At 41.3% G+C, this 26,852-nt stretch overlaps 1 protein-coding gene across 1 annotated transcript; it reads right to left on the bottom strand.

The window, feature by feature from the left end:
- Positions 1-24,639, bottom strand: mmp14a (matrix metallopeptidase 14a (membrane-inserted)). The gene is made up of 10 exons (XM_049568197.1): positions 24,191-24,639; positions 10,613-10,761; positions 10,337-10,459; positions 9,314-9,621; positions 9,067-9,228; positions 7,592-7,731; positions 7,306-7,444; positions 6,982-7,132; positions 4,905-5,020; positions 1-3,404 (listed from the first exon to the last, which is right to left on the bottom strand). The coding sequence occupies exons 1-10, from the start codon at positions 24,272-24,274 to the stop codon at positions 3,085-3,087; spliced, it is 1,692 nt and encodes a 563-aa protein (XP_049424154.1). The 5' UTR covers positions 24,275-24,639; the 3' UTR covers positions 1-3,084.
- Positions 24,640-26,852: the final 2,213 nt, after the last annotated feature.

Below are 26,852 nucleotides of genomic sequence, written 5' to 3'. Positions count from 1 at the left end.
TTGTAGAAAATAGTTTAATTTCACTTTATCTAATGAAATACAAAAGTGAAAACAGGCAGGAAAAAAAATCTCATTCCATTTTATTGATATGATCATCATTATAAATATCATTACCATTATCATTGTTATTAATTAAATGAATTCACCTTCAATTTTGATTTGTGTAAAAAAAAAAAAATCAATGAGCACCATCAAAGTTCATAAATATCATCGCTTGTTATTCTGTGCCAACATTTCTGTAATTTCGGGCATTTCAGAGTAAAAAAATGAAACTCCCTGAAGTCACATTAACTCCCCTGATCTGATCTAATTCGTCACATGCTGCTGAGTGTAAACTGGGATTCATTTCCATCATTGTCACGTTATGCCTCTGTCCAGCAGGACTCCAAATGACAATGTACAAAAGACAAAAAAAAAAAGAAAGTCATAACTTTACCAGGAGAACAATAATAACAATAACCATACTTATAATAACAACAATTTCCCATAAAAACGATAATAATTAAATTGCACCATATTGCTGGAAACTGTACCGCTTACGTTTGGACAAGCAGCTCTGCTCCTATTTGACAACAAATGTACTGGAATGTTTGAAAACTGTCATCCGTGAGTCACGTTTTTAAGAAGTATTTTTCCCATCTGACTGCTTGCACTGAGAGAAGAGTTTTGCCTGTGAATCAAGTTGCAGTTAAAACATTGAAAAGGATTTTTGTACCATCTTTGCTTTTAGTTGCCTTGTCAAGGCTACAACTCAACCATCAAAAGAAAATCCCCCCAGCAGCCTCATTAAAGTCTGACTTTTGTGGACTTAATCCTGATAAACAAATACTAATCATAAACCCCATCTGTGTCTGCATAAATCAATACTAACACTGTACATTAGGGACGTGCTGTACTCAGCTCCATCAAACATGAGGCAGGTGATCGTAACTAAAACTAAAAATGATCGTCTTTAGCGTTAAGCAGATGGAAGAGAATCCTCGTTGTAGTGCGTTGTACGTTTCTGCAAACCACAGATATGTGACATTCGTACATTATGTCCAAACATCGAACCTGTGGTTGACATGCCGTTATGTTGAGGCACAAAAACCAAAAGATCATGTTTTGGCTTAAAATACCCAGTGTTGGTGGCACAATTACAGCTGGAAATGCCCAGATGTCTTAAAACACCCAAAAAACAACCGCTTTTGTTCTTTATTGGTCTCCAAAAGTGGTCTACAGCTTGGCAGCCGTCTCGCCTTGGTGACATGCCATCCACCATCCCCTCCACCTCCTGATGAGAAAGTCAGCTCATATTCATGTAATAATAACTATGTCACTTTGGTGATGTGATTCATGTGAGATGTACAATCCATGGTTTGCAGAAATGTACAATGCCAACATTTTCTTATGGTGACTGGGCTGTGTAGTAGGGCTAGGTATCATTAAAAATGTTCTTAACTAGTAAGGATATGGTGTTTTATGAGATGAGTTATATGATTTATGAGTTATATGAGATTTTTTTCCACTAACGAGATGCCAAAGTTCTCAAACATCGACAGCAACAGTACTTCGCCTTTACAAAACAGTAAAAAATTTGGCAAAATTTTGTCTTAAATCTGGAACTACTTGATTATAGAAAAAGGAAATGAATCTTAGGAAAAATTATCACGTATATGAGGTCAGACGTTCAGTACCAACTTGACAGTTTTTGATACTATGTGCAACAGACACATTTCAGGCAGTATGTCTTAGATTTAGATTTTGCCTTTACATTTTTAAAGGGTGCCTGAGACCTAACCTGGCTGTCACTGGATGTCAATATGACTTTAGAAAGACGTTGGACTCTTACATCAGTTACGTTGTTAAATTTTGGTAGCATTGAAAATTAGGTTGATGATTTCTTAAATGTCTAATGACGATGGGTCATGTTCTCCATACCATACGATTAAATGTCATAATTCTTCGTCAAGATGATGGCACAAGACTTTTAGAAGACATTGGATTTCGGTTACTTAACACAACTTTTCATCTATTGTCAGTACTCAACGTCACATTGACACTGTACTGGTCATCAATATGATGCCAGAAAGACGTTGGACTCTTACATCAGTTACGTCGTTAAATTTTGGTTGCATTGAAAATTAGGTTGATGATTTCTTAAATGTCGTCAAGATGATGGCACAAGATGTTTAGAAGACATTGGATTTTGGTCACTTTACAACAACTTTTCATCTGTCATCAGTATTCTACGTCAAATTGACACTGGCATTAGACATTGTTCTGACGTGGAATATTGGTCGCCCAATGTCACAACCTAAATTCAACCACCTGGCCAGTTGGGAAGATTTTTAGTGCAACCGTCTGCTTCACTGTAATTTTTCTGTACATGATTAGAATAAAGGAACTTGAATTAATGATGTAAAAGTTTCGATACCCAGCCCTTCTTAGTGATGGAGAAAAAAAATCCAACAAATACAGGAAATACTGCATAGCCGAAAATCAAAACTTTGCCAAAACAAAGGATTCAAGAGCAAAAATGTCATGAATTTCAAAGTAAAACTCCCCCAAAAACCCCAAAGCTCTCAACAGAGATGATGAATTTCTGAGTAAAAGCCAAAGTGAAGCACAGATGTCAAACCTAGGAATGAATCAGACAGCAGTTCAGCTGGAGTCGTCCAGTTAAAGGAGAGGAAGGAAGGAGGGATGTTTGTTTCTTATACCTGGGATGTGAGAGAGGAGAGGCGGGAGGGAAGTCGTTGATGAGTCTCTTTGTAATTTTCCCTTCTCTATGTGAGACTTTGGGTATGTTGTAAATCTCTGAACACAGAACAGTACATGTAAATAGTTAACATACAAATACACATTTTCCTGATTTCAGTTTCTAGGGCCTTTTTTCTCTTTTTCGTGGCACATACAAACCACCCAACATTTAATGCATCGTCCCCCTCCTACCCCCTGTATCTTCTGTCTTTTCTCCAGTTGCTCTCTCCTCCACTTCCACATCTTCCTCCGCTCGGTTTCCATCTTCTCCCGGCCCTCGTTCTCTCCTCCTCTCTTTCTGTCCCTCTGTGGCAGTCTGTCAATCACACCGTCGCTCTGCCTCTACACCTTGTCCAGGAGGGATCTCTGGCAGTAGAGGAGGCGTCGAGGCGTGCCGTACTTCCTGAAGAACAAAAGCGCTCCCAGAGTGACCACAACCAGCACCAGCAGGAGGAGAGGGATCACCACGGCTGCCGGCCCGGCCCCGCTCTGTGATTCGTCCACCTCGATGATGATCACCTCTTCTTCCCGACCCTTCTTGGGCTCATCGCTTTCGCAGCCCATCCAGTCACTGAGCACAGACTTGGGGTAGCCGGACTCCACCTTCATGTACTGGTTGTTGAACTTCCAGTACTTGTTGGCTTTGTAGAAGTAAGTGTAAGCTGAGGAAAGAGGAGAGAAAGAGTTTTTTCAGGTTTTGAGGGTTGCTTTGGGCTAATCACCTGTCCTTAGCTTTGCTGCTAATTTGTTTTGAAGTAAACTCACAGATCATCTGCATAAAAAATTGGCACCTAAGGACTGGACAAAGGGAGACAGAGATCCACCTGGGTACATGAGACCCTCAGAAAGAGGAGATATCACATGGAGTGCCACCAGCTGGTCCAGGAGCTGCACCTGGGTGATTGTTGGTTCAAGGCTTACTTTAGCAGGAATCAAGGATAGTTTGAAAATCTGCTGTCAGTCGTCAGGCTGAATTATGAGCCTGGTCTTACTCCTGAGTCATCGAAATCCGGCGCTTGGGCAGTGACTTGTGGCGTCAGACACTGATTAAAGAAGACGTCCGTCAATGACGGCATGATGCACAGCCGGTCGTTGTTATAGTTTAATGGTGCTTGGTGGTGTCAGGGGGAAACACGGTGGGACAAAAACAAAAGTTAAGGCGGTGAAAGTCTGAGAAGGGCGGGTGGGAGTGGTGATGGATTGGTCCAACTAACACCAACTTTCTTATTTGTATCTGGACGTGGAAAGTCCATGACCAAACGTCGATATGTGACAAGGTCAGAGTGAGAAAGTGTTGGAATTACAGTTACATTAAGATATTAAGATATTAGAAAGTAGCTGAGGCTAGAATTTGTGGTTGTTCAGATAACGTTGAAAATGAGCGAACATTAGCGCAAACAAACCATGCCTACCACTTCTTCACCACCACAGAACGCCTATCTCTAAATTCATCCGATTGGACAATGTGAAAAAACACCAATGAGTTGAGTTTTTCATCTCAGGGTGTTAAGGGCCCTTCTGCAGAATTGCGAGGCCCATATCGCAAAAAGTCAAGGTGCTCAACAGCGCAAGCAACAGCAGTGAACAAAACCCTTCACTTTTATTAAAACAATTACAAAACGCTCTGTCTGATTGGGGCCTTCTTCATTATATTCACATTACTTATGACTATTGATCAAAGTCTCACTGTGTAAATATTTACTTAAAGCCCCAATAGTCAACTCTACAATATCAGTGCAATATCGTTGTCGACAAATTTAGTAAAAAATATTACAATGTTTGGTTTTTTTCCATATTGCCCAGGCCTACTGCCCCAAATCTTCTCAGTTAACTGATTGAATGTTTGGTTTACAAATTGTCAAAAAATGCCCAACACAATTTCCTAAAGCCCAAAGCAACATCTTAAAAATGTTTGTTTTGTCTGACCAAGACTGGTCAGACAAAGTTCAAACCTCAAATACATTCAGTTTATCATTACGTAAGATAAATAACAGCAACTAATGTTAACATTTAAGAAGCTGTAACTAAGAAATGTTTGACTTCTTTCCTTGATCATGACTGATTGATTGTCAAAGAAGTTCCCAAGTAATTTTCTCCCCATTGACTGTTTATCATTTCATCCGTAACTGTCTTGGAATAAAGACTTGGGGTCTAACACTTACATCCATCTTCACTCATGATGGTAGCTTTGATGTTGTCTGGTGCACCGCTCCACATGCTGATGGGCTTTGGATAGCCATTGTCCACGGTGCGAGTCTGCTCATTGAAACGGTAGTACCTGCAAATGACACCAAGACACACAACTATTAAAGCTCTACAATACATAAAAATATCTTCTAAAAGAACATTTTTGGGTGATTCATTTGTACAACAGAGGCTGCAGGGGAACACAATGGTTCATGTCTTCAGTGTTGTTTTTGGGAATGTGAGGGTTTTCTACAGTTACACAAAATTACACATGGTAGTATTTAGGCTGATTCTGACATTTTTAAATTTAGAGAAAAAGAAATACAAATCAAGGGCTTTACTATTTGCCTTCTTTTTCAGATATGTAGTGGTATGCTGGACCAGAATTAAAGACAAGAAGAAAAAATGAAGAAAAAAATGTGAGTAAGAGAACTGAACTTTGGGGTGCTTTCTTCGTAACAAGTTAAGATAAGATAGCATATCAAAAGTACAAGTTCTAACAGGTTACTACATATGTACCATAAGCACGAGTCGTCTTTGTTGGGTGAAAGGGAAAGAGATTCAATCTCTGCATGAGTACTGCAGGAATGCTCCCATACTGTTTCATAGTATCAGTGTAAGAGGACAACAAAGAAGTACACTCAGTCATTGGTCCTTTGAAATGAGGACCAAATTACAGTGGCTGAACGTGCTCCAGCGGTCCAAGATGAACATGCTGCAGCTTCAGAAACAATGCCAACTCAAGAACACATAATCCAAAATAAATATAACAACGGAAACATGCTGCAAATAAAAAATGTAGAAGAAAGCCAAAACAAATTAACAGCAAACACACTGCAAATACAGAAACGATGCCAAGTCAGAAACACATAAACCCTGAAAACAAATGCAACAGAAAGGTGCTGCATACTCAGTCGACACTACGGAAGTTCTCTGGGCCTTTAAGGGGCTATGCAGCATTTTTCTGTTGCATTTTTTTGGGGTTTGAGTTTGAATGGTTTCTGCACATTTTCATTTGTTTTCAGCACATTTCTGTTGCAGTTTGTAGCTGAGTGTGAAGCGAGTGGGATGAGAGTCAGCACCTCCAAGTCTGAGGCCATGGTTCTCTGCCAGAGAACGGTGGATTCCTCCCTCCAGGTTGGGAGTGAGTTGCTGCCCCAGGTGGGGGAGTTCAAGTATCTCAGGGTCTTGTTCACAAGTGAGGGTGGAATGGAGTGTGAGATAGATCTGTGGTTTGGCGCAGCATCTGCAGTGATGCGGGTGCTGTGCCAGACCATTGCGGTGGAGAGGGTGCTGAGCAGGAAGGTGAAGCTTTCGATTTACTGGTCCATCTACAGCAACCCTCACCTATGGTCATGAGCTTTGGGTAATGACCTGAAAGAATGAGGTCGTGGATACAAGCAGCCGAAATGAGTTTCTTACGAAGGGTGCCATAGAGATAGGGTAAGGAGCTCAGACATCTGGAGAGAGGTCGGACTAGAGCCACTGCTCTGTTGCTTCAAAGGGGTCTGCCAAGGTGGTTTGGGGATCGGATCAGGATGCCTCCTAGGTACCTCCCGTTAGAGGTGATTCGGGACCGTCCCACTGGTAGGAGGCCCCGGGGCAGACCCAGAACATGCTGGAGGGAGTACATATCTTGTCTGGCCTGAGAATGCCTGGAGGAACTGGAAAGCGTTACTGGGGAGAGGAATGTCTGGAATACTCTGCTTAGCCTGCTTCCCCTGCCACCTGGCTTCGGATAAGTGGTTGAAAATGGATTGATAGATAGAAGTTTCTGTTGTTTTTGTTTTTGATTTTCATATGTGTTTTTAAATCGGCAGAATTTCTGAAGCTGCAGCACGTTTCTTCGAATGGAAATGTTTTGGGCTTTTGTAGTGCATTTGCACTTGTTGGCCACCGTACCAAATTGGAGGAATAACTTCTCTTCAGAGAAAATGCAGAAGTCTTGGAACGACATAGTAAAATCGATTTAACAGATCAGATTACACATATAACAAGATCACCATACTTTTAAGATGTGTGTGGTGAACTGTGAATAGAGGACAGACTCACTTAGTGCCTCTGAAGAAGTATGTCTGTCCTGTCGGTGTGTAGAAGAGAGCGGCATCGATCTTGTCTTTGGGTAGACCGGTGCCAAGATCTTTCAGGCTCTTGGGGGAATCCTTGTCCATGGTAGACTCACTGAAAACCCAGTATCTATCACCTGGTAATGTGTGAAAGAAAAACAGGATGATGACCAAAAGGGAGTCAGAGAACAGAAACAGGAATGAAAGGAAACCAGTCATGAGAGTCAACACATGAAATTCATCACGGACGCAGCTGCAGTGACTTAATCATCCTAAACCTGGTTCTAATATAAATTCAGACTGGACTTACCCTTGAAGAAGATGAATTTCCCATCATCCCTCTCATAAGCGGCATTGATGTTTGAGGGCAGGCCTTTCCAGAAGTGACTGATCGTCATTGGGTAACCTTGCAACACCTTGTTGTTACGCACACGCCAGAACCACTTGTCCTGCAAACACACACGAACACACAGATTAGAAATACAGAAGAATATATTCCAACATTTTTACTTAATGCATGTTAGTGGGACAAGATCTATAATTTTGCCTCTAAGAACATTTGAATGTTTGAGATAAAAAAAAAGGGTCACCTGTACCTTAAATACAAACTTTTCCCCTCTGAGGACAGCGATGGTGTCAAAGTGTCCTTCACAGATGTCTGGGCCAATGTCAGGGTAGGATGGCTTTGTGGGTCGAGGGCGAGGAGGGGGAGGAGGAGGAGCCCCAGACTTGGATCCTATAGGGAAAAGTTGTTTTGAGAGAGAGATTGTGAAATGGTTAATAATTTATTTCAACATACGTATGTACCAAAACTACATCGGTCTATCACTTTGGTCCAGACTGAAATATCTCAACAACCACTACTTTGGTCATCTTCTTTTTGTGCTCATTTCTAGGTTCATACTTGTATTTTAGGTTTCTACTAGAACACGTTTACATGCTTTAATGGTCAAAAAACACTTTATTTTTCTCATACTGTTTGTGCTGGACACCTGTAATCACCCTCTGTCTGAAACGCTCTGTTTTAGCGCCGGTCTCTTTAAGCACCCCCTCCCAAAAAAGCTGTTTCTGGCTCTTCTGTATCTCAATGTCCCTGCATTATCTTCGTAGCTGGGGAATGACAATATGAGAATAGCAGCACTCTCTGCCATGAAAATCACTAATAAAAGTTAAAAATCACACCTGGACATGTTCCAGCAGGACATTAGCATGCAGCTACGTGTACGTTAGCAGTGTACTTGGGGCCGGGGAATGACTGTACTGCAGTATAATTGCATTTTCTACATCTTCTAGACCAAACTATTCACAAATGGACATGTTGCAAATGGAATATAATTTGAAATCATGGAGAAATTAACAACATCTGCTATTAAGATTACACGTTTCTCTGACGTTAGCATACATGTAGCAGTGTACTTGTAGCCGAGGAATGACTGTAACAGCGTATGGCGACATTTTCTACAGTGAAAAATCACCAATATAAGCTTCTCAATCAAAATCCTCACAACTGGACATGTTCCAGTCGGAATATGATCAGAAATCAAGGAGAAATTTACAACATTGGCAGCCAAGATGTCATTCCTGACGTTAAAATCTCGCTACTTGTAGCAGTGTTTGTCGTGAAAACACTTGTGGTAGCGTGCCTGGATCAGATGACCACATAAAGAAATCCGTCAGCTTGTAGTTAAAGTAGAAAAAAAAGTTGGAAACTTGAAGTTTTTGCTCACAGGTATCACTTTAACATATATTTACCTTGTTAAACTTTGGTTACGTTTAACACAAACATCTGATGTTGTAACATATATGACAGAAATTAAGGAAGAGTATAATAGGCCCCTTCAAAGCTGAGAAACATCAGCATGTTATCATTTAGTTCAAAGCTTTGCTGTGACTTTGGTCTGGTCCACAAGTTCATATTTATGTAATATTTCATCGCAGTGACAGTATGTGAATGTTCTGTGTAGTATTTATGCTCCTTGAGGAGAACAGTTGTGGATTAAAGTTTGTATAACAGGAACATCACAGCAAATAAATCCAATAAATTCCCAGTTCCTTTAGGAGAAGTCCCCACCATAGATTGCCTGGATGCCTCTGCGGTCGTCGTCTGGGAGCTGGAAGTTTTCTGTTTCAAACCACTGGTAGAAGGGGGCCATGATGGCGGAGGGGTCGTTGGAGTGCTCCAGACCCAGAGCATGACCCAGCTCGTGCACAGCCACCAGGAAGACATCATTACCTTCAGACAGAGAGATGAATATAATTTAGTTTGCTTTCATTTCTTCCAGGATCTACATGTCACTGTCTGCTCTTCTCTCTCTTACCCCCCTGGTCGGTGTTCCCGGTGGTCCAGGGCTCAGCGAGGTCAAAGTGAGTGTCTCCTCCGATGCCGTGTCCAGGGAAGTAAGCGTGAGCCAGGAAGCCGCCCTCGCCGTCAAACGGTGTGCTGTCGCCGTGGAAACCATCCGCGAATGAGAGCATGATGTCGGCGAACTTGTCGGTCTTGCCTCTGATCTGGCTGTAGGGGATCTCTCTGAAGGTGAGCGGGATCACACTCTCCCACACTTGAAAGGCTTTTCGGATGGCGTCATACGTGGCTCGCTCCCCGATCTTTGGGGTGTAGTTCTGTATGCTGTTCAAGAGAACACAGAGACAGGGGTTGAGGCCTGACACAAAATTATACACCAGAGAAGTAAGAAACTAAGTAAGCGTGTAAAACAAAACAAAAGTTTTTCTCATCCTTTTTGCATTTTTTGGATATTTTGTGGACAAAACATCACATCCTCTTAAGCCGAGGGGGAAACAAAGCATTCACTACCATCCTAAAGCGTCGCTATGCGGCTTTCAAGATGTCAAATAAACTTAAAAATCCAGAGTTAAAGGGTATTTTCCAACCTGGACTCTATTTTCACATGTTTTTGTGTTTAAGTGACTAATGGGAACAACATTTTTTGAAAATTGGTTCAGTATTGAGCGAGAGCAGCAGCCAGACTGTGACGATAACACTCAGGGCATGTCTGCACCATCAATGTACGTCCACTAGAAGTGGTTGTTTTTGCCACTGACAGACTCACACTGTTACCTGAGTGTCTCACAACATTATCATAAGGTTCCCTACAGAGATAGACCTTTTTGTTAAAGAGTAAGATCCTTTTTGTTTAACCAGAACTCTGATTTAGTTGAAATAAACCTTTAATTCACATAGATAAATGTGAAAATATACTGGCTCTATATACACTAAAATTACTTTTTATTTAAATAAATAATAAAATAATTATGAAGGTCATTAGTTGTGTATAATAAATCACATTCACAGTATGAAAGTATTGAATAGCATGAGTGTTTACCTGAAGGTGACCTCAGACTTGTCCCACTTCAGACCCTGCACAGCGTATCTCTTCCTCCTCAGGTTGGTTTTCAGCTCCGGGCCGAACTTATCTGGGACGCCACACCTCGGCCGGCTCATCGCCCTGGCAACAGCAAAATAAATTTCCATTTCTTAACTATGTAAAACATTCACACTCCACTGAAGGACACATTTTCTTGTAAATAACAGCCTTGCTTTCTCGGAAACCAGGCAGTTATGTGAGATTAAAAAAAGTTTTCTGTCGATCAGGACTCACTCTATCGTGTTGGAGTCGATGGAGCCGGTGACAGTCAAACCGTAAAACCTCTGCATGGCTGATATCGCTGATTCGATGGACTTTGGTGAGCGGATGGCCTGGGCTCTGACGTCACCTGGAGGCAGGTAGCCATACTGCTGCAGCCAAGCCTGCAAGAGGGAGAAGATAATCAATGTCCATGTGTTCAAACATTGATTGAAACTTAGTTTGTGTGGACAATTATTTCATTATCTGTTAACTTCAATGTCATGACGATGATCACGTCATCTTTACACCTTAAAAAAGTTAATCTTTATCAATTTGAGTGTTTTAGCACGATAAACTCTACACGCTCTCAGTTGAGTCTTACATTTCTACTCAGGGAAGCGCTTCTGTTAAACTTTGTTTATTCCAAAATAAACCTTCTAGACTAACTCATCGATCATCAGTGTTGCCAGATGGGAAATGTCAAACACTTGTACCAGAGGCTTAAAATTATCCTTTTTTGAGGAAAATGATCATACAAGAACAAACAGGCATAAAGGTAAAGGTGTAATTTTATAAAACACATATTCAAATAAGTTTTTGACACACCAACAAATCCACCCACATCATTTTTTTAAAGCAAGCTAATGCGTGTATGAGTGTATGAGTCCATCAGTTTGTAATAAACCTACTATTACAAAACTGAATTACAACACAGCATGACTAGAAGTCTGTTAACATTCTGCATCAAAACAATTAAGGCCATAAGCTAAGCTAATTAAATAAATAAATAAATAACTGGGCTAAAACACAACAGCCGTGCTCATGAGTCATGTTCATCATACAACACGCATGACTGGCTGGAAAAAGGTCATGTGAGATGAGATATGTGAACACAGATGTCGGACATGTTGCGTTTCATGTCAGAAAATGAACTAAAACAAAACAGCACAGACTAAAATTAACTACTAATTGTTGCGTCACAAAATGGTCACATTATTGTACATTGTGGCACTTTTGGCATTATTAATTGTACTGCGCACAGAGAGCAAAATTGTCACAAAAATACGAAAATGATTGCTACTACTAAGCGAAAGATATGTCAAAAGAATTACTAAATATATTCTATTAAATTGGGATAGTTCCAGGATTTTATGACTACAAACTACACAACGGTCCTTATGATATCATAACGCACATACAACAGTTCATAGGATAGCCATCGAATTAGCTCCCCACGAATGACGTAGGAGGTGTAGGAAAGTCTTGTGTTGTTAAACCCATCCACCACCCAAACCAGCCTCATTACACAGACTTTTCAGTCTTCACACTACTCCCGAACAATTACTGGCTCATTATTATGTTATATGAATTGTGGTGCATTTTCTATTTCAATGGAATTCAATTTATATGTTGCATGAAGTCATAAATATGATTCCAGTGAGATTTCCGTAGGTATAATGACGAATGACATCCTGATGGCATACTATGGCATCCTGTATCATTACACTGTATTCTGTTTTAATTAAAAGAAACATGGGCATCTCAAACAGCGTCAACAATTGTATAACCTCATGATGAATATTAACATTATGAGACACTAAAGCTGAAAGTTGTAGAAAAATATCAAATACGTAGGATCTTATACATGAAAGAGTTGATACACTTTAAACTACTCAAATGCGCATTTATAATATATAACATGATTCTGAACCACCAAACATGTAATCCTTTACTTATTTAATTTGACTTTTTTTGACATTCATGGAATAATTGATAGATTTCATTAGTACAAAAAAAGGTGGTGAGATAGCTGCCTTAAAAACACAACTGTAGTCTTTCTAATGTCAAGATTCAAGTGGCAAAATCCAAATGTTTGGACACTCAAACCCTAAAAACCAGGCAGTTATTATGAGTTTTGCAACACAGAAAAATCTGCTTGTTTCTGTTTTACTTTCTTTGTGAGTTTCTCAGTCAGCTCGAAGTCAAACGTGCCAGAAACAACACAAAAACCACCTGAAAACATCTTAGTCAACATAAAAGAAGGGATTGGCCTCTTGTATGAGCCTGTGTGTTTGTGCTTCCAGTCACCCTTCAGAGCTTGTTTGGACCTGCTTCAGGTCAGATGCATCACACACAGATTGCATTGTGAATAAGGGAGACAAAGTGTGTGTGTTTGGGGTTTTTGTACGACTTGTTAAGCTCTCTCCTCTGCAGCAGCCAACACACATTGAAGTAACTCAGCATGTTAAATTTACTGTCGTTCCGTCACATGACTGTGACATTATCCTGTTTATGAACTCTTAAAACCCAACACCAAATCCTCGCATGCCCCCTTTGATTTATGCTGAACTCGTTAGGGGGAACTTTGTTGTGGGGTGTGTGTGTTGTGTTGAGGAACCAAAAGCCAAATAAAACACACAATCTAAAAGCACTGATGTCATTTCAGTCACGATGACCCAGAAGTCTGTCTAGACTATCGCAGCCAAAGACAACTGGTGGTCATAATGCTGGAAAAAGCAACATTTTCAGCAGCATTTGGGCTCCTCAAAGCTTGAGTTTAAGATCTCCCTGCCACTGTCTACGTCTGTCCTCCTCCTCTCTCTGTCTGCCTTCATGTCAACCAAAACCACCACTATTTATCTTTACACATGAAAGGACAGCCTATTCTTTCCACCGCCTGCTGCTGGTGGTCTAAGACTTAAAAGAATAGCTCAAGAATGTTGGGAATAGTCGCTTTCTTGCCAAGAGTCTGATGTGAAGAGTCCACTGTTAAATGTGAAGCTGGAACTAGGACGTGGTTAGCTTAGCATAACGACTGGAAATGGGGGTGAAAAAGCTAGCTGTGCTTTGTCTAAAGATAAAAAAAAATCTGCTAATCGCAATTAACAACAAATGCTAAGATGCTGTATAAGTAGAGAAGAGTCATTTAGTCAGTGAACTTAGTAAAATCCATTACACAACAACATCTTGTGGAGTTTGCTAAAATAAGCTAACATTAGCCAGCATAAGCTAACAGACCAAGTAATCCAGCTGTAAAAAAAATCCTGAGTTGAAGTGTGTGTTTCATTGATTAAAAATGTCTTATTTCCATTCTTTAGAGAACACATGTGTTATTTCTTCAAAATTCACTCAGTCTTGCTTTAAATCTCACTAATTAACATTTGCTAGGCTAACTTGGGTTGTGGGCTACGTTAGCTTAGGTTGTGGGCTGCGTTAGCTTAGGCTGTATATTTAAAGGAGCTCTAATAATCAGAGCATATCCATGATTCAAAGTCTGTGGCGGGATAGTCTACACAGGTTCTCAGCATGGAGGTGGCTGAGGCGGCAGCCAGCTAACAGTGCTAACTCAGTAAACAGTGCTAACAACAGCAACACTGCTGACAGAGCTAACATTGTTAACTTTGGGGGGAGGCGGCGGGTGGGTTTTAGGCTTGGGCGGTATCACATTATTACGGTTTACTAGGGTATTTAGAAATCCTGTTGGTATGATTTTCAATACCGTCAAAGATACAGACGCTAATACTTCTTTTAAAGGCAAAGCAAGGCAAGGCAATTTTATTTATATAGCACCATTCATACACAAGGCAATTCAATGTGCTTTACAAGAGAAATACATTAAAATAAAACATTTAAAGTCATATGGAGAAGCTGTATTGAGGATGTACTGTATGTAGTGCACATTATGCACCACCAGAGGTCAGTCTCTAGTGAGTGGAGCAGGAAGCTGAGCTGAGAAGGACTGCTGATGGTGGGGATAACGTTACAGGGCTGTAAACAGCTGGCCGGTAACGATGGAGAGTGACAGCAGGGAAAACCGCACATTTTCAAAATTTAACTTGGTAACTAGCACTGTACACGGATGCCGTCATATACCATATACCCAGTGACATGCCAGGAAGGTATTGAGATATTGAAGCTGTCCCACCACTATGGGTCGGGGCAGTGTTATCAGCGTTAACGGCCATCTAGGTACATCGGTGATTAGCTAGCCGAGGTTGGAGCCAGGACTAATGTCACATCTGAGTTGACCACATTATAGTACCACAAGTTGGAAAACCAAGATATTGTTAACCACACCAGTTCTGACAAAGTTAGCCATAGTTAGCAATACCAGTTGATAATAACGTGTTACGCTGTGTTGTGCTCATAGTCACTGTGGCAACACATCCACAGATAGAAGTTGAACAGTACTGTGTCTACAACTCTTTTAATGAGGCAAAAATAAGACAGAAGTGCAAATTAACAAATGCAAATTAAAGTTGAAATTTCCAATTGGGAACTCAGAAACTCTGAGAAATGGAACGCACCAACCCACAGAGGGACTCATAAGCACTAGCATGCACTCGCCACCGGACCGTCTACCACAACAAAGGACAGAGAAGCTTGGATTGCAACACACACAAAGGGAGTGTGACTTCATTCTCTGCTCAGGACACCATTACTCGCTATATCTTTACATAGCATTAGTAGTTTGCTGCTGTGTTAATGTTCTAAATTTACAGCTACAGCTCCTTTAAGAGACAAACATGAGTGGTATCAATCTTTTCATCTACTGGTTCCCTATGTTGGAGTTGCAGAAGATTAAATACATCTTGAACTGTGTGTTTCCACTTATGTATCTGCACACAGAGTTAACACACGTCTTCATCTCCACCACAGATTAAGTTGATGGAATTACCCCGAATTCCTTCGTTAGCGTCATCTTAACCTCAGATATCTTTCTTATTCCACCATTAGTGCTGTTTTTCTCTTCAAGTCTTCCCCCATCGAGTGAAGGGAAACGCAGAGGGGGAGGGATGGAAATGGAGCAACTGCATGGGCCGGACTACCTGGCCGTATACCGGCTAGGCACACACAGCTACTGTTAGTCATGTGGTGAGCAAAGAGGCCAGAGAACAAGGTTCACTTATGACGACCTGCAGAGAGGCAACATCTCCCCCTTCCCCCCATCTCTGCATCGTCCCCCTAACAATTTCTTTAAGATTTCTCAGGATTATTTAAGCGTATAGTTAATCTAATTTATCCCCTGACTCTCTCTTGAGTCAATCTGCCTACAACACCAACCAAATTTACTTTCTCTGCCTCTACACTGACTGCTGCTAGTGTGTCCTGTGGCTCCAGTGTGGTGACGCGTCTGCTTCTATAAAAACACTCCCCTGAAAAGTCTCCCCCCCACACCGTCAAGACCTCCACTTCTCTCCCTCTAGTCCCAAACTAACTCCACACACCACCAGCGCCACCACCTCCGGTTAAGACGCCAGGTATCCCAGCATGCACCCCTCCTCCCTGGAACTCCCAGCAGCCACCATCAAAGCATCTATTTATTGAGACTTGTACATGGCTGGTATTGTTGGCCTCGGGGGTAGCTAGGTAGCTCGCTACACGACCATGTGTGGTCAAAGGGCTGGCTGCTGGTTTGGTAAACACACCGCTGAGTGTGTGCAGTGTGTGTGTGCAGTGACGTGAGGTCTAAATGTATAATGCACAGACACTGAAACACAACCAGCGTGATGTAAAGCTGGTGGAAGAGGTTGTTTCGGTGGGGCTGTGATGTATACATGGAGTCTGTGACCCTACTGTGACCTGACTATCTTAGGTATCACTCAATCAATTAATTCATAGAACATAAAGTCATTTTTAAAGTAAATTAAGCCAAACATTTCATGGTTCCTGCCACTTAAATGTGAGGATATGCTGCTTTTTGTTGTCCTCCATTCTACTAAACTGTATATCTTCATCTTTTTGGACTGTTGGCTAGACAAAATAGACAATCTGAATATGTCGCCTTGGGCTCTGGGGAAATTGTGATGGGCATTTTAAGGCCATTTTCTGTTATTCTAAAATCTGTATTCGTATGAATAATCAAACTGATTGAAGACACTTTATATATCTAATAACTCAGGCAGGTAAAGTATGTGCCTCCAAAGCACCACTGCATATGGCTGCCTGCAATTATCGTCTTCTCAAGATCAGAACAGCAAAATCAAATTCTTGTGGCAAGTGAATCTTAAAAGCATACTTCAAGGAGGCCCTGGTGCAACAATAAGCTGCTGGGCCCTTATTAACCCTGCATTCCTCTCATACTGGGTGGCTATGGCTCAGAGGTAGTCAGTTTATCCACTAATTGGAAGATCTGTGGTTCAATACCCAGCTACTTCAGTCTGCACATCGAAGTATCAGAACCCTAAATTGATCCAGATGGCTGTTCCATTGGTGTGTGAGAGCGTTCTACAGGCACTCTGGACTATTGGCTATGGAGGCCCATTTTTGCAAGTGTGATGAAAAAAAAAAGAAGACTCCGTGAGAAATTTCCTTGAAATATTGACTTAGTATCTCAAAATAATGACTTAACATCCCTATGTAATGGGTTAGTGTCAATGTAATGACTTAGCATCTCTAAATATTGACTTAGTACCTCAAAGCATGACTTAGTATCCCTTAATATTGACTTAGTATCTCAAAATAACAACTTAACATCCTATGTATTGGCTTAGTGTCAAAATAATGACTTAACATCACTATGTATTGGCTTGGTGTCAAATTAACGACTTAGCATTCCTAATATTGACTTAGTACCTCAAAAACAGGACTTGGTATCCCTTAATATTGACTTAGTATCTCAAAATTATGACTTAACATCCCTATGTATTGGCTTAGTGTCAATAGTATCTTAGCATCTCTTAGTAATGACTAACTGTCTCAAATTAATGACTTAGTGTCTCAAAATAGTGATGCAGTATCCCCTAACATTGAGTTTGCATTGACAAAATTGAACTAATGAAGATTTTAAAAGTAGATTTTAATGCAGACATCCTCCTTAGGCTACGGCTTTAAGTTAAGGTATCAAGTCAGTTGATTTAATGCTGGACACAAAGTGTAAGTTGTATTAGCACAATGCAGTTGATACCCAGTCAACCTGCAGCTTTCAGGGCCCCTTTAAAGTTGCTCAATTGGTACGCAACGCACGATCACTACATCCAATCAGTATCAACAACTACAAAACGTAACCATGATGTCAAGCAGCATGCATATGATGTCTCAATGTCCAGCTGTCACCCATCACAGGATAAGCAAGTGCCATCTATTGTTACACTCTTACTCACATCCACATGACACTGTTTCCCGGATGCACCATAAAAAAAATCCAACCACAAGTTCCTACAAGACTTAAAAACAAATAAAATAAAACAAAAATCCCCCGTGCATTTATAGCTGCTGTGGTTAAAAAAACAAGAATGATGACGTTTTGTTAGGAAGTGAAACTGTGATTGTGTCTGAACATCTGTCATGTGAGTGTCTGTCTATATTTATGCAACGGATCCTAAAAGAAACTATGAATTAAACTGAAATAAAGACGTGAGCTTCTGTATATTTAACTATTTAACCATGTAGTAGTGCAGTAATGTGTCTGTTAAACAATGCCAAAGGCTGTCTTTTTGTTTATGGCAATGCTGCCATGTGTCTAAACACTGTTTGTTTCAAGCTGCCTCTATAAACCTCCACTGTTTTTAGTGGGAGTCTGTTTTTTCTAGCTCGAGAAATGAGCACTTAAACCAAAACTGATGGAAAAAATGGACAGACAAGAGGGTGAAGTACAGGAGAAGATGATCTAAAGTGCAGAGTTACATTAGCGAAGGAGAGGTAAAGACATTAGAAGGAAGAGCGGTAAAAGAAAAGTGGAGAGAGAGAACGAGAGAGAGGTTGGGAGCATGGCTGAATTTAAATTTGAGGGACTGAGTCAGTTGTTCCTCTCGCTCGGTGCCAACGGAAAAAACTGAGAATTCTGCTCATGAGTGCCTGAATCTCACATTGCCTTCATTTCTTGGCGTCTCTGACCCAGTTAGCACTCACATCAGCGCTGTGCGATATTATTTCTGCATTTACATTTCTGCTGGGTCAAACGGGTCAAATAAAAATCACTGGATCGTTTTATACTGTCTTAATGAAAACCCACTTAACTGATGCAGGCCAGCAGCAACTGGTATGCTAATTCATTTTATATGGTGGTAGATAAACACATATAGATCAAGGTTTACTGCAACATAGGACACTGCTTGTATGCCAGTAGGTCCATATAGACAACTACTGGTGGAATGTATAAGTATGTTTACTAAAGTACTGCAATTAAGCAAAAATTTGAGGTATTTTTTCCTTCCCTTAGTATTTCCATCTTATCTTGCAAATGTTGTACTTGTCCTGAAATGCATTTGACAGCTTGCATACCAAATAGCTCCACTCAGAACAGGTACAACATTAAGATGATGAGCACCACTTTCTAATAAGGTAAGATCTTTTAGCAGTGGGGGAAGAAGTATTTAAGTGTTTAGATCCTTTAATTAAGTAAGTAGCAATATCGCAGTGAAAAAAATGCTTAAAGAACATTATTAGCAGCAAAATATACAAACACATCAAACACAAACGTCTGCAAATGGGCCATTTATTTATGAGAGATGCAAATTTTAAAAAAGGCTAGTAAGTAGACCTTGAGTTGACATTGTTTTTGTCAGCTATTTGAATTTTGTATGAAGGCAATAAGGCTGCTTGATTATGGAAAAATTCATAATCACGATTATTTTGGTCAAAATTGAAATCATGATTACGCAAACGATTATGTTTTGACTTTGAAAACATGCTGTATTTATTATTTATTTAACAGTGAATGAGGCTGGATGCTTATTCGTTGATGATGTATTTAAAAAAAAATACACAGGCCTAGTTGTGGCACTATGTGGCGCGCTAACATTGCTTAAAGGACCAATCCGGGGTAAAATTGATCTGGGGTGTATTCCTGGATGATCCCGAGTTGAAACGTGCCTTGGGAAAATCATGCAAAACGGATGTAGAGCTTAGACAGCTTCAGCGCATACTAGCCGAATGGCTCAAACAGCTAACTCTAAGGGCATAGCGCGGAACCCCACTTAAAAGCTATCATTTAACCCACTTCCAGTGCACAGAATTGCACCACACTTTGGTGGTCAACTGCAACGGGCCCTAATATCAAACCAAAAGCATCGAGAAATTCTGAGGTTATCAGAGAGTTTATTTAAAAAGATTGTTTCACGATCACCAGACGATTAATTGCGCAGCCTTATAAGGTCATCATGTAAATTTATTGATTGGCTACCAGGTCCAACAACAATAATTGTGCATAACAAGCAACAACTACTTTAAATACTCTCAGGGGGTGGTGGAAGAAGTATTCAGAGTCTTTACTCAAGTAAAAGTACTAATACCATACTGTGAAAATAATGCGTCCTGGTTTAAAAACCTTACTTAAGTAAAAATGTAAGAATTCTTAGTTAAAATGTCCTTAAAACTCCACAGTGTAGGATTTAGTAGCATGTAGCGGTGAGGTTGCAGAACTGAAACGTCGACCGTGTACCAAGCGTCACTACAGTCGCCAACGTGAAAACATGAACAGCCTTATCAAGAGCCAGTGTTTGATTTGTCCCTTCTGAGCTGCTGTAGAAACAACATGGTGGACTCCGTAGAAGAGGACCCGCTCTGCATGTAGATATAAACGGCTCATTCTAAGGTAACGAAAGCACAACAACTGCAACTGCAATCTAGTGAAAAACAGTTATGAATATAAGGCTACAAACCATTTCATGCAGTGAAAACAGTTTCCATGACAACTGAGCAAACTCCATTGGCTGATGTAGACCATGAGATGCGAGAAAAGGCTCCAGAAAAAGCCAGGAAGTAGACCTTGAGTTTGCATAGTTTTTGTCAGCTATTTACATTCGTTATGAAGGTGATCATGTTAATTTACTTACAATAATTATTGTGTATATAACTATTAACAATGGTTTTGAAATATCTTATCTGTCTTATATCTTCCATGAGAGAGCATTTTTTTATGCTCAGGATTTTTTAGTGTTGTTTTATCCTCTGCATGGAAAATTTGAGCACCTACCCTCCAGACAGTGATAGATTTGGAAAGGCCAGGCCGAAAACTGTTAAATGCTGATGATGACTCTACTGATGATTAGTTGCCCTTTTAACGACTGGGGGTTTTGGTGATGACATAGGCTTACTTTAGGTTTCCTGTTGACAGTAAAGTGTATTCATGTATTTTGTCATGTTTGTCATTCTTGAGTCCGTTTGCCTACGTCTCTGTAGGTAGCTCTGTGTTTTTCACCTGGCTGTAAGACATTTCCTCTCAGGGCAGATCGAGTTGACGTTAAAATGATGTAAAAAAAAACAAACAAAAAACCCTAATTACGATCGTACTTCAGTAAATGTACTTAGTTACTTTTGGCAGGTGGTTGTCAGGTCTTTAAGCTGAATTTGGTTCAGCACATCTGGCCTTCAAATTAAGTAAAAACCAACCAGCTGAGCACCTGAGACTAAAAATAGTGATGCATTATCTTCAAAACCTGCATCTTTGACATGATGTTGGAAACTCTCCCTCTCTGATGTCCTTTGTGTTAACAAGGTGGGCCATTGTCATGGGTGTAGAGCAAAGATAAGCTCCCTTCCTCCCTTGAAGTCCATCAGTTTCTCATTAAGGCAGATTCCAGCTGATTATTTTGACATTTCTTAAGTGACAAACCTGCTGCCTGTCAGAGCGGCGTGCACCAGATCTGGAGCGAGGCCCCTTTTTCTTTTGATGCTACATCAACAGCCACTCCACCCGAGATAAAGAGAACTGAACCCAGATGTGTTTTGACCGGATCTGCAACCCTCTGCTGGGATCACGAGACATGTGTCTCCAGATGGTGAGGGGAAATCTCCGGATTTTTTTTCGCCAGATATGGAGAGATCCTGCTTTAGACCCTGTTGTTTTCTTTGCTGCCCGCTTCCTGTGCTCGCTAAGCTTTTTATTCAAGTCAAAAAAGGTTAGACAAGGCAAAAGCGGTGAATGAAAACAGATGCCGGGAGGCCGCGAAGGTACTCGACTTCAGCAGAAGTCATTTTCAGAGAAAAGGGGAAGTCTTATTTTTCTATTGGTGGAGCTTCTCTTTTCACTCCGCGTGGATTAAGTGGGTTTACTTTGTCGGAGTGAAGTCAGTGAGGGATGTTCAGATGTTGAGCAACACTCATGAACCACAACATTCCTGTAAACTTTTTCTCTGTCTGAGCTCTTCTTTCTCAAACCCCCCTCAAAGTTGCTCCATCAGCTTTAATTAAACATTTGTGTCACTTGCTTGTTTTGTCTTTGTTTCTCCTATCTTTCTCCAAACACAGACACGTCTATCTTTTGATCACAGGGTTCATGTGCAGCTCTCAGGTGATGTCATCCTGACCCCATAATCAACTCTTATCCTCTTTCTGCATCAGGCCTGACTGTGTCTGACAGCATCACAGCACCGTGTGTCACATTAAATCCTACACTGTGGCTTATTATCATTTTAGCACCCAAGTAATATGTTTTACCAGTATAATACACAGCTGTAATGTTTTCTCATTTTGTTTACAGACATTCATCACTGTGTCGGTGTGTCCGCCACAGGAGGGCAGCCGTCTGTGGCGTCGTATAAACTGTCTGGCTCTCTGAGTTATCCACCATGTCTGGCTTGACTCACACGCCAGCAACTTGTGGTCAGTGACTAAGGTCCTCCTTCACTCCTTCGTGCATCCTATTCCACCCAGAACTAGCACAAACTCTTGTATATTTTAGGCAGGTTGCAGCTAATGGACTTTTTGCTGTGTGAATCAATTTCCTGTGACAGCTGCCTGTTGGTGGTGCATCCTGTCTTCTACAGAGAAACACCTTGTATGTGCAGTTTTCTGACGGTATGACTGGTTGTGACCAAGCATCACATCAAACACCCTTATGACCGCTGGAGCTAGAGCAAATGTAACATGGGCTGAGAGCCAGAGGCGCCCACGTTGCTCATACCCAATTATTTACAAAGCTGCATGCGACCTCATGACAAAATATGTTGTTCAGTTGAAGGCTGCACTTTCGTGTCTCCAGGCCGCAGTTTCACAGCCTGAGGCCTCCAGTCTGGAGCGCCTCATGTCCGGCTTGTCGTGAATGCAGACCAGCTTCCCTGCCTGTGTAACCTACACAGGCAGATGTAAACCATTAACCCCCTCCCCTGTACAGTACCACCACTACCCCCCTTTTTTTTTTTCTCAGAACAAAGCAGCTCAGCTGAGGTTTCTGCCCCTGCATGGCTGGATCTCCCCCTCCTCCCTCACAAGCCACAAGAGTTAAGACTCATGACATTTTTTCTCTGGATGAAGTTTCATCTGTTGTTGCAGTTTCTGCTCAGACGGACAGCTCTGAGTGCAGAGCGATAACCATCAGGAGTGTTTGGGGAAGGCAGAATAAACATGGGAACATAAACAGTTCCTCCCTAACTGCTGGAAGATTAGAGACAACCTCCATTAGAAAGACACCACAGATATCAACTATACTTCCCTGTTGTGATACAAAGAGTGGCGCCCCCACATTTTGTTTTTCATAGGGGTGGCCAGATGGGGCTACTGAAAATCTTGGGGAGGCACATTGAAACCAAAAGCCATAACTGAATTTCAGGGATTCAATTATGCTGTTGAGACTAAAGGGATTGCATACCGATATACTTTAGTTTCTTATCTCACTGTTAATATGACTAATTATCTAACTATACAACATTTTGAGTTTCTAATAATACTGCTTTAATGTGTTATGTAGCCGTATGTACACACGTGACAATTAGTTGTTCTTCAAATAGGCTGGTAGACCTTTTCCTTTGAAGGACAAATATACCGCTTTAATTTACTGGACCAAGCTAGCACTAGACGCCAATATGACGTCAAAAAGATGTTGGACTCTTAGCGGGAGAGACGTAACATTTTGGTTGGAATGCAAATCGAGTTAATGAGATTTTGAATGTCGAACTATGTTAGCATGTCACATAGCTGGGTTTTGTTCTCCATACCTTCGAACTAAATGTCGTTATTATACATCAAGATGACGTTAGCATGAGACATTATGGAAGTCATTGGATTTGGGGGACTTCAAAGCACAACTTTAAGCCTATAAAATATAAGCATCATCAATCGGCATTACCTGTTGTCCTGACATTGAATTTTGGTCACCCTATGTCACAACCTAAATACAATTGAATAGCAACATTTAATGACATTGCTAGTGGGCTATTTGGCCTTCTAAAGTTTAGAGGAGACTCATGGGTACCCATAGAACCCTCATCTTGAGGTGAGAGTTCAAGGGACCCCTTTAAAAATGGCCATGCCAGTTGTTCCCTCGCCAAAATTTAGCCTAATTTTCAAGCGTTATGTAGCCACTTTCCGAAGAAGCTAGCATGACATAGTTGGTACCAATAGACTGCTGGGGTTGTCTAGTTTCTGAACATACCACTATCATTTTGCTTGCTTAAAGGATGAGCGCCATAGCCCTTTAAAGACAATAGTATCGGCTTCAAGTTATTTTTGCCAGGCAGTGGGGGGACCAGCAATGGGTGGCTGTGGCCCCCTTGGCCACCTCCTGGGGTCGCCACTGGATACAATAAGGTTTTGCAGAAAATTATAATTAGAAAACAACTAAAAACAACATTTGAAAGTTGAGGAAACTGACAGATTCAAGTTGTTTACTCCTAACATCTTGCATTTTCATTGTTTAAAGTAAATGAACAGTGATTTTTCCATTCGACTCACCTCTGCTTTCAGTACATTCGCAGTGACGGAGGTAAAACCAAAGCAGCAGAGACCACAGGCCAGGGTGAGGAGCTGGGGCAGCATTCTTGTATCTGCAAACTGCCCCGGAAAAAGAAAAGATCAAGAAACTAACGTTCTACAAAACTCCCGCCGTCCTGACTGCAAGCGACGAAAACAAAGTCGCTGCTCCGTTACGCTTTTAAAACGTGGCAGAAAACTTTTTCTCGCCTCCGCATGAACACTTGAACGCACCGGGCAGCCTTTGTGCACAAAGCGAGTCCTCTACAGTCAGAGCTGAGCTGAAAACACCGAGCAAAACCCTAAAAGCATCGGACAGCTGTGACAAATGCTCAGCTGGTGTTGACTAAAGCTTCATAGTTTGGGCTTCCTGTCCTCTGGTGGGGTTGTCTACAGCGTGTGGACGTGGTCACGAGAGAAAGGGAGAAAGGGAGAGAGATGGATTTTCCTCTGGGTCCTCCTCCAGATGTGCAGACGTCATTTTTTTTCACGGTTGACAAGGTTTATTAATGTGTGGATTAATGATACATAGACAAATATGACCATGGCAATCTAAAGGGATCCTACATCATTGTAAAGAAACATTGAGAAGATGTTTAACTCTGTGGTTTGATTTACTTTGACTCTTTTATATGTTAAAAGACAACATATCTGTATTTAATAGGGAAACTAAGATATTTTAATGCTAAGTAAAATATCACAATTTAAAAAAACAGCTCCGTGTCAAGCAAGAGTTCTGCATCCAGAATATTTAACTTGCAATCCTGTTTAAAGGAGCAGTGTGTGGGGTTTAGTGCCATCTGGTGGTGAGGATTGCAGATTGCAACGAGCTGGTTACAAACCAGTGTTTGTCTGATGCAGTTTGACAGATTGCAGACAGGCTGCAAGCCCAACACCTGATGGTGTGTGCTCGCCTTTTTCTCTGATAACTGGAGATTCAGATGTTTAGGAGATTTTAAGCGGGAGCCAAATTATCAGCAGAGGTGTCCTCCTCTCCAAAACTTTGGACCAGAGAAAATAATCCACACACTTTTAATTGGCTCCCACATTTCAGTCAGTTAGACCTCATCAGTCATTAACGACGCTACTTTTCCAACCTTTACTTCTGTAGCAGAAACAGTCTGGTGTTACTTCAAAGTGTTTCATGTGACATATTCAGAGTAGTGTTATCATCATCCAACTAAACAGCAAAAATACTCCATACTAACGTCACAAATAGTGATACCTGCACGTAATTTAAGTCTCAGCCGACGCTAACTTTTTGGATTGTATTTAAAATATTTCCACATTTATCATGATAAATTTAAAGATTACCGTTTACAGTCTGCATTATTGACATGTTATTGTCTCGCAGTTGCAGACACTTTCAGTACTGTTTCATCTCAGTAATATGAAGTAGCCTACTCATTCATGGTTCTAATGATGTCGCTCGTAATACACCCCCCCCACCTCTTTCACATGAACCCGTGCGTGGCTGGATTGGAAAACCCAGAGTTGACTGAACTAGCTGATAACCAGCTTTGTAGTACCGGTTATTCAGACAGCCAATGTTAGGGTTAGTCAAGCCAGATAACGAAAAGGTATTTCTGGGTAAGTTGAACTGGCTTTGTAGTGAAATAAAACAGTTTCACATTGAAAAAAAATCAGTGTTTTTCCAATGCTGCTCATCTCAGAGGGACTTCTAACTACAGTGGCCAGTACTAAAATGCAAATGGTCCCATCTAGAGCCAGTGTTTGGTTTGTTCATTCTAGGCTACTGTAGAAACATGTCAGTGCAACATGGTGATCTCTTTAGACAAGGGCACGCTCCCTGTGTAGATAAACAGCTCATCTAAGGTAACGAAAACACAATTCTTATTTTCAGGTGATTATACACTGATTATTATTTTATATTCCATTTTTGCCAATATGTCCGCCTAAACCCTACATACTGGACCTTTAAGTAGGAGTCATGGCTGTTTTTTCACTTAAAGCTCCAGTAGGCAACATTGTTTTGGTATAATTGAGTAAAAATTTTATAATATCCTCTAAGCATAATGTAAATCAAGTGGTCTGAGACAAACAATAGGTTTCTGCACCTCACCATGGCTCTGTGTTCAGCCTCTAAAGAATCAGTATCGTGTCGATGTGCATCAACCAATCAAAGGTCAGCTCAGACCACTGCGTTCCTATTGGCTGTTGTACTGCATATGCGCTTTGCCGTGCCGCCGGCAGAAGGGGAGAGCAAGCGGCAATGGCGAACAGTGCACCAGGTAAAATAGCTATTCCAGCTACAACTGCCTACACGGCTAAACCCAAAAAAAGGAAGACAGAACTCGGTTCCCCGGAGCCCTGGAGGGAGGGGAAGGGTGAGGTGGGCCTGGGCACAGCCAGAGGGCGTGAGGGTCGGCCGTGGGAGCGGAGCTCAGGGCTCTATGCAGAGAGTGAGAGCCGAGCCTCAGGAGTATGTGCGGGTCCGTGAGGGAGGGATGGGGAGGGCTGCTGCGCGGTGAGGGAGAGCCGAGGCTCCCAGAGAGGGAGAAATAGAACCAAGTAGTATAAAACACTCGCGTGCTTGTCTGGTAGGAGGGGCTCAGGGCGGAGACGAACGAACCCTAACTCAGACGAGACTCAAAAATCAACCGTTTTCAGGCTTTCTACCTAC

The sequence above is a fragment of the Epinephelus fuscoguttatus genome, linkage group LG23, assembly GCF_011397635.1.
Source record: "Epinephelus fuscoguttatus linkage group LG23, E.fuscoguttatus.final_Chr_v1".
In the NCBI taxonomy this organism is placed as follows: Eukaryota; Metazoa; Chordata; class Actinopteri; order Perciformes; family Serranidae; genus Epinephelus; species Epinephelus fuscoguttatus.
This window is presented reverse-complemented; position numbering and strand designations above follow the sequence as displayed.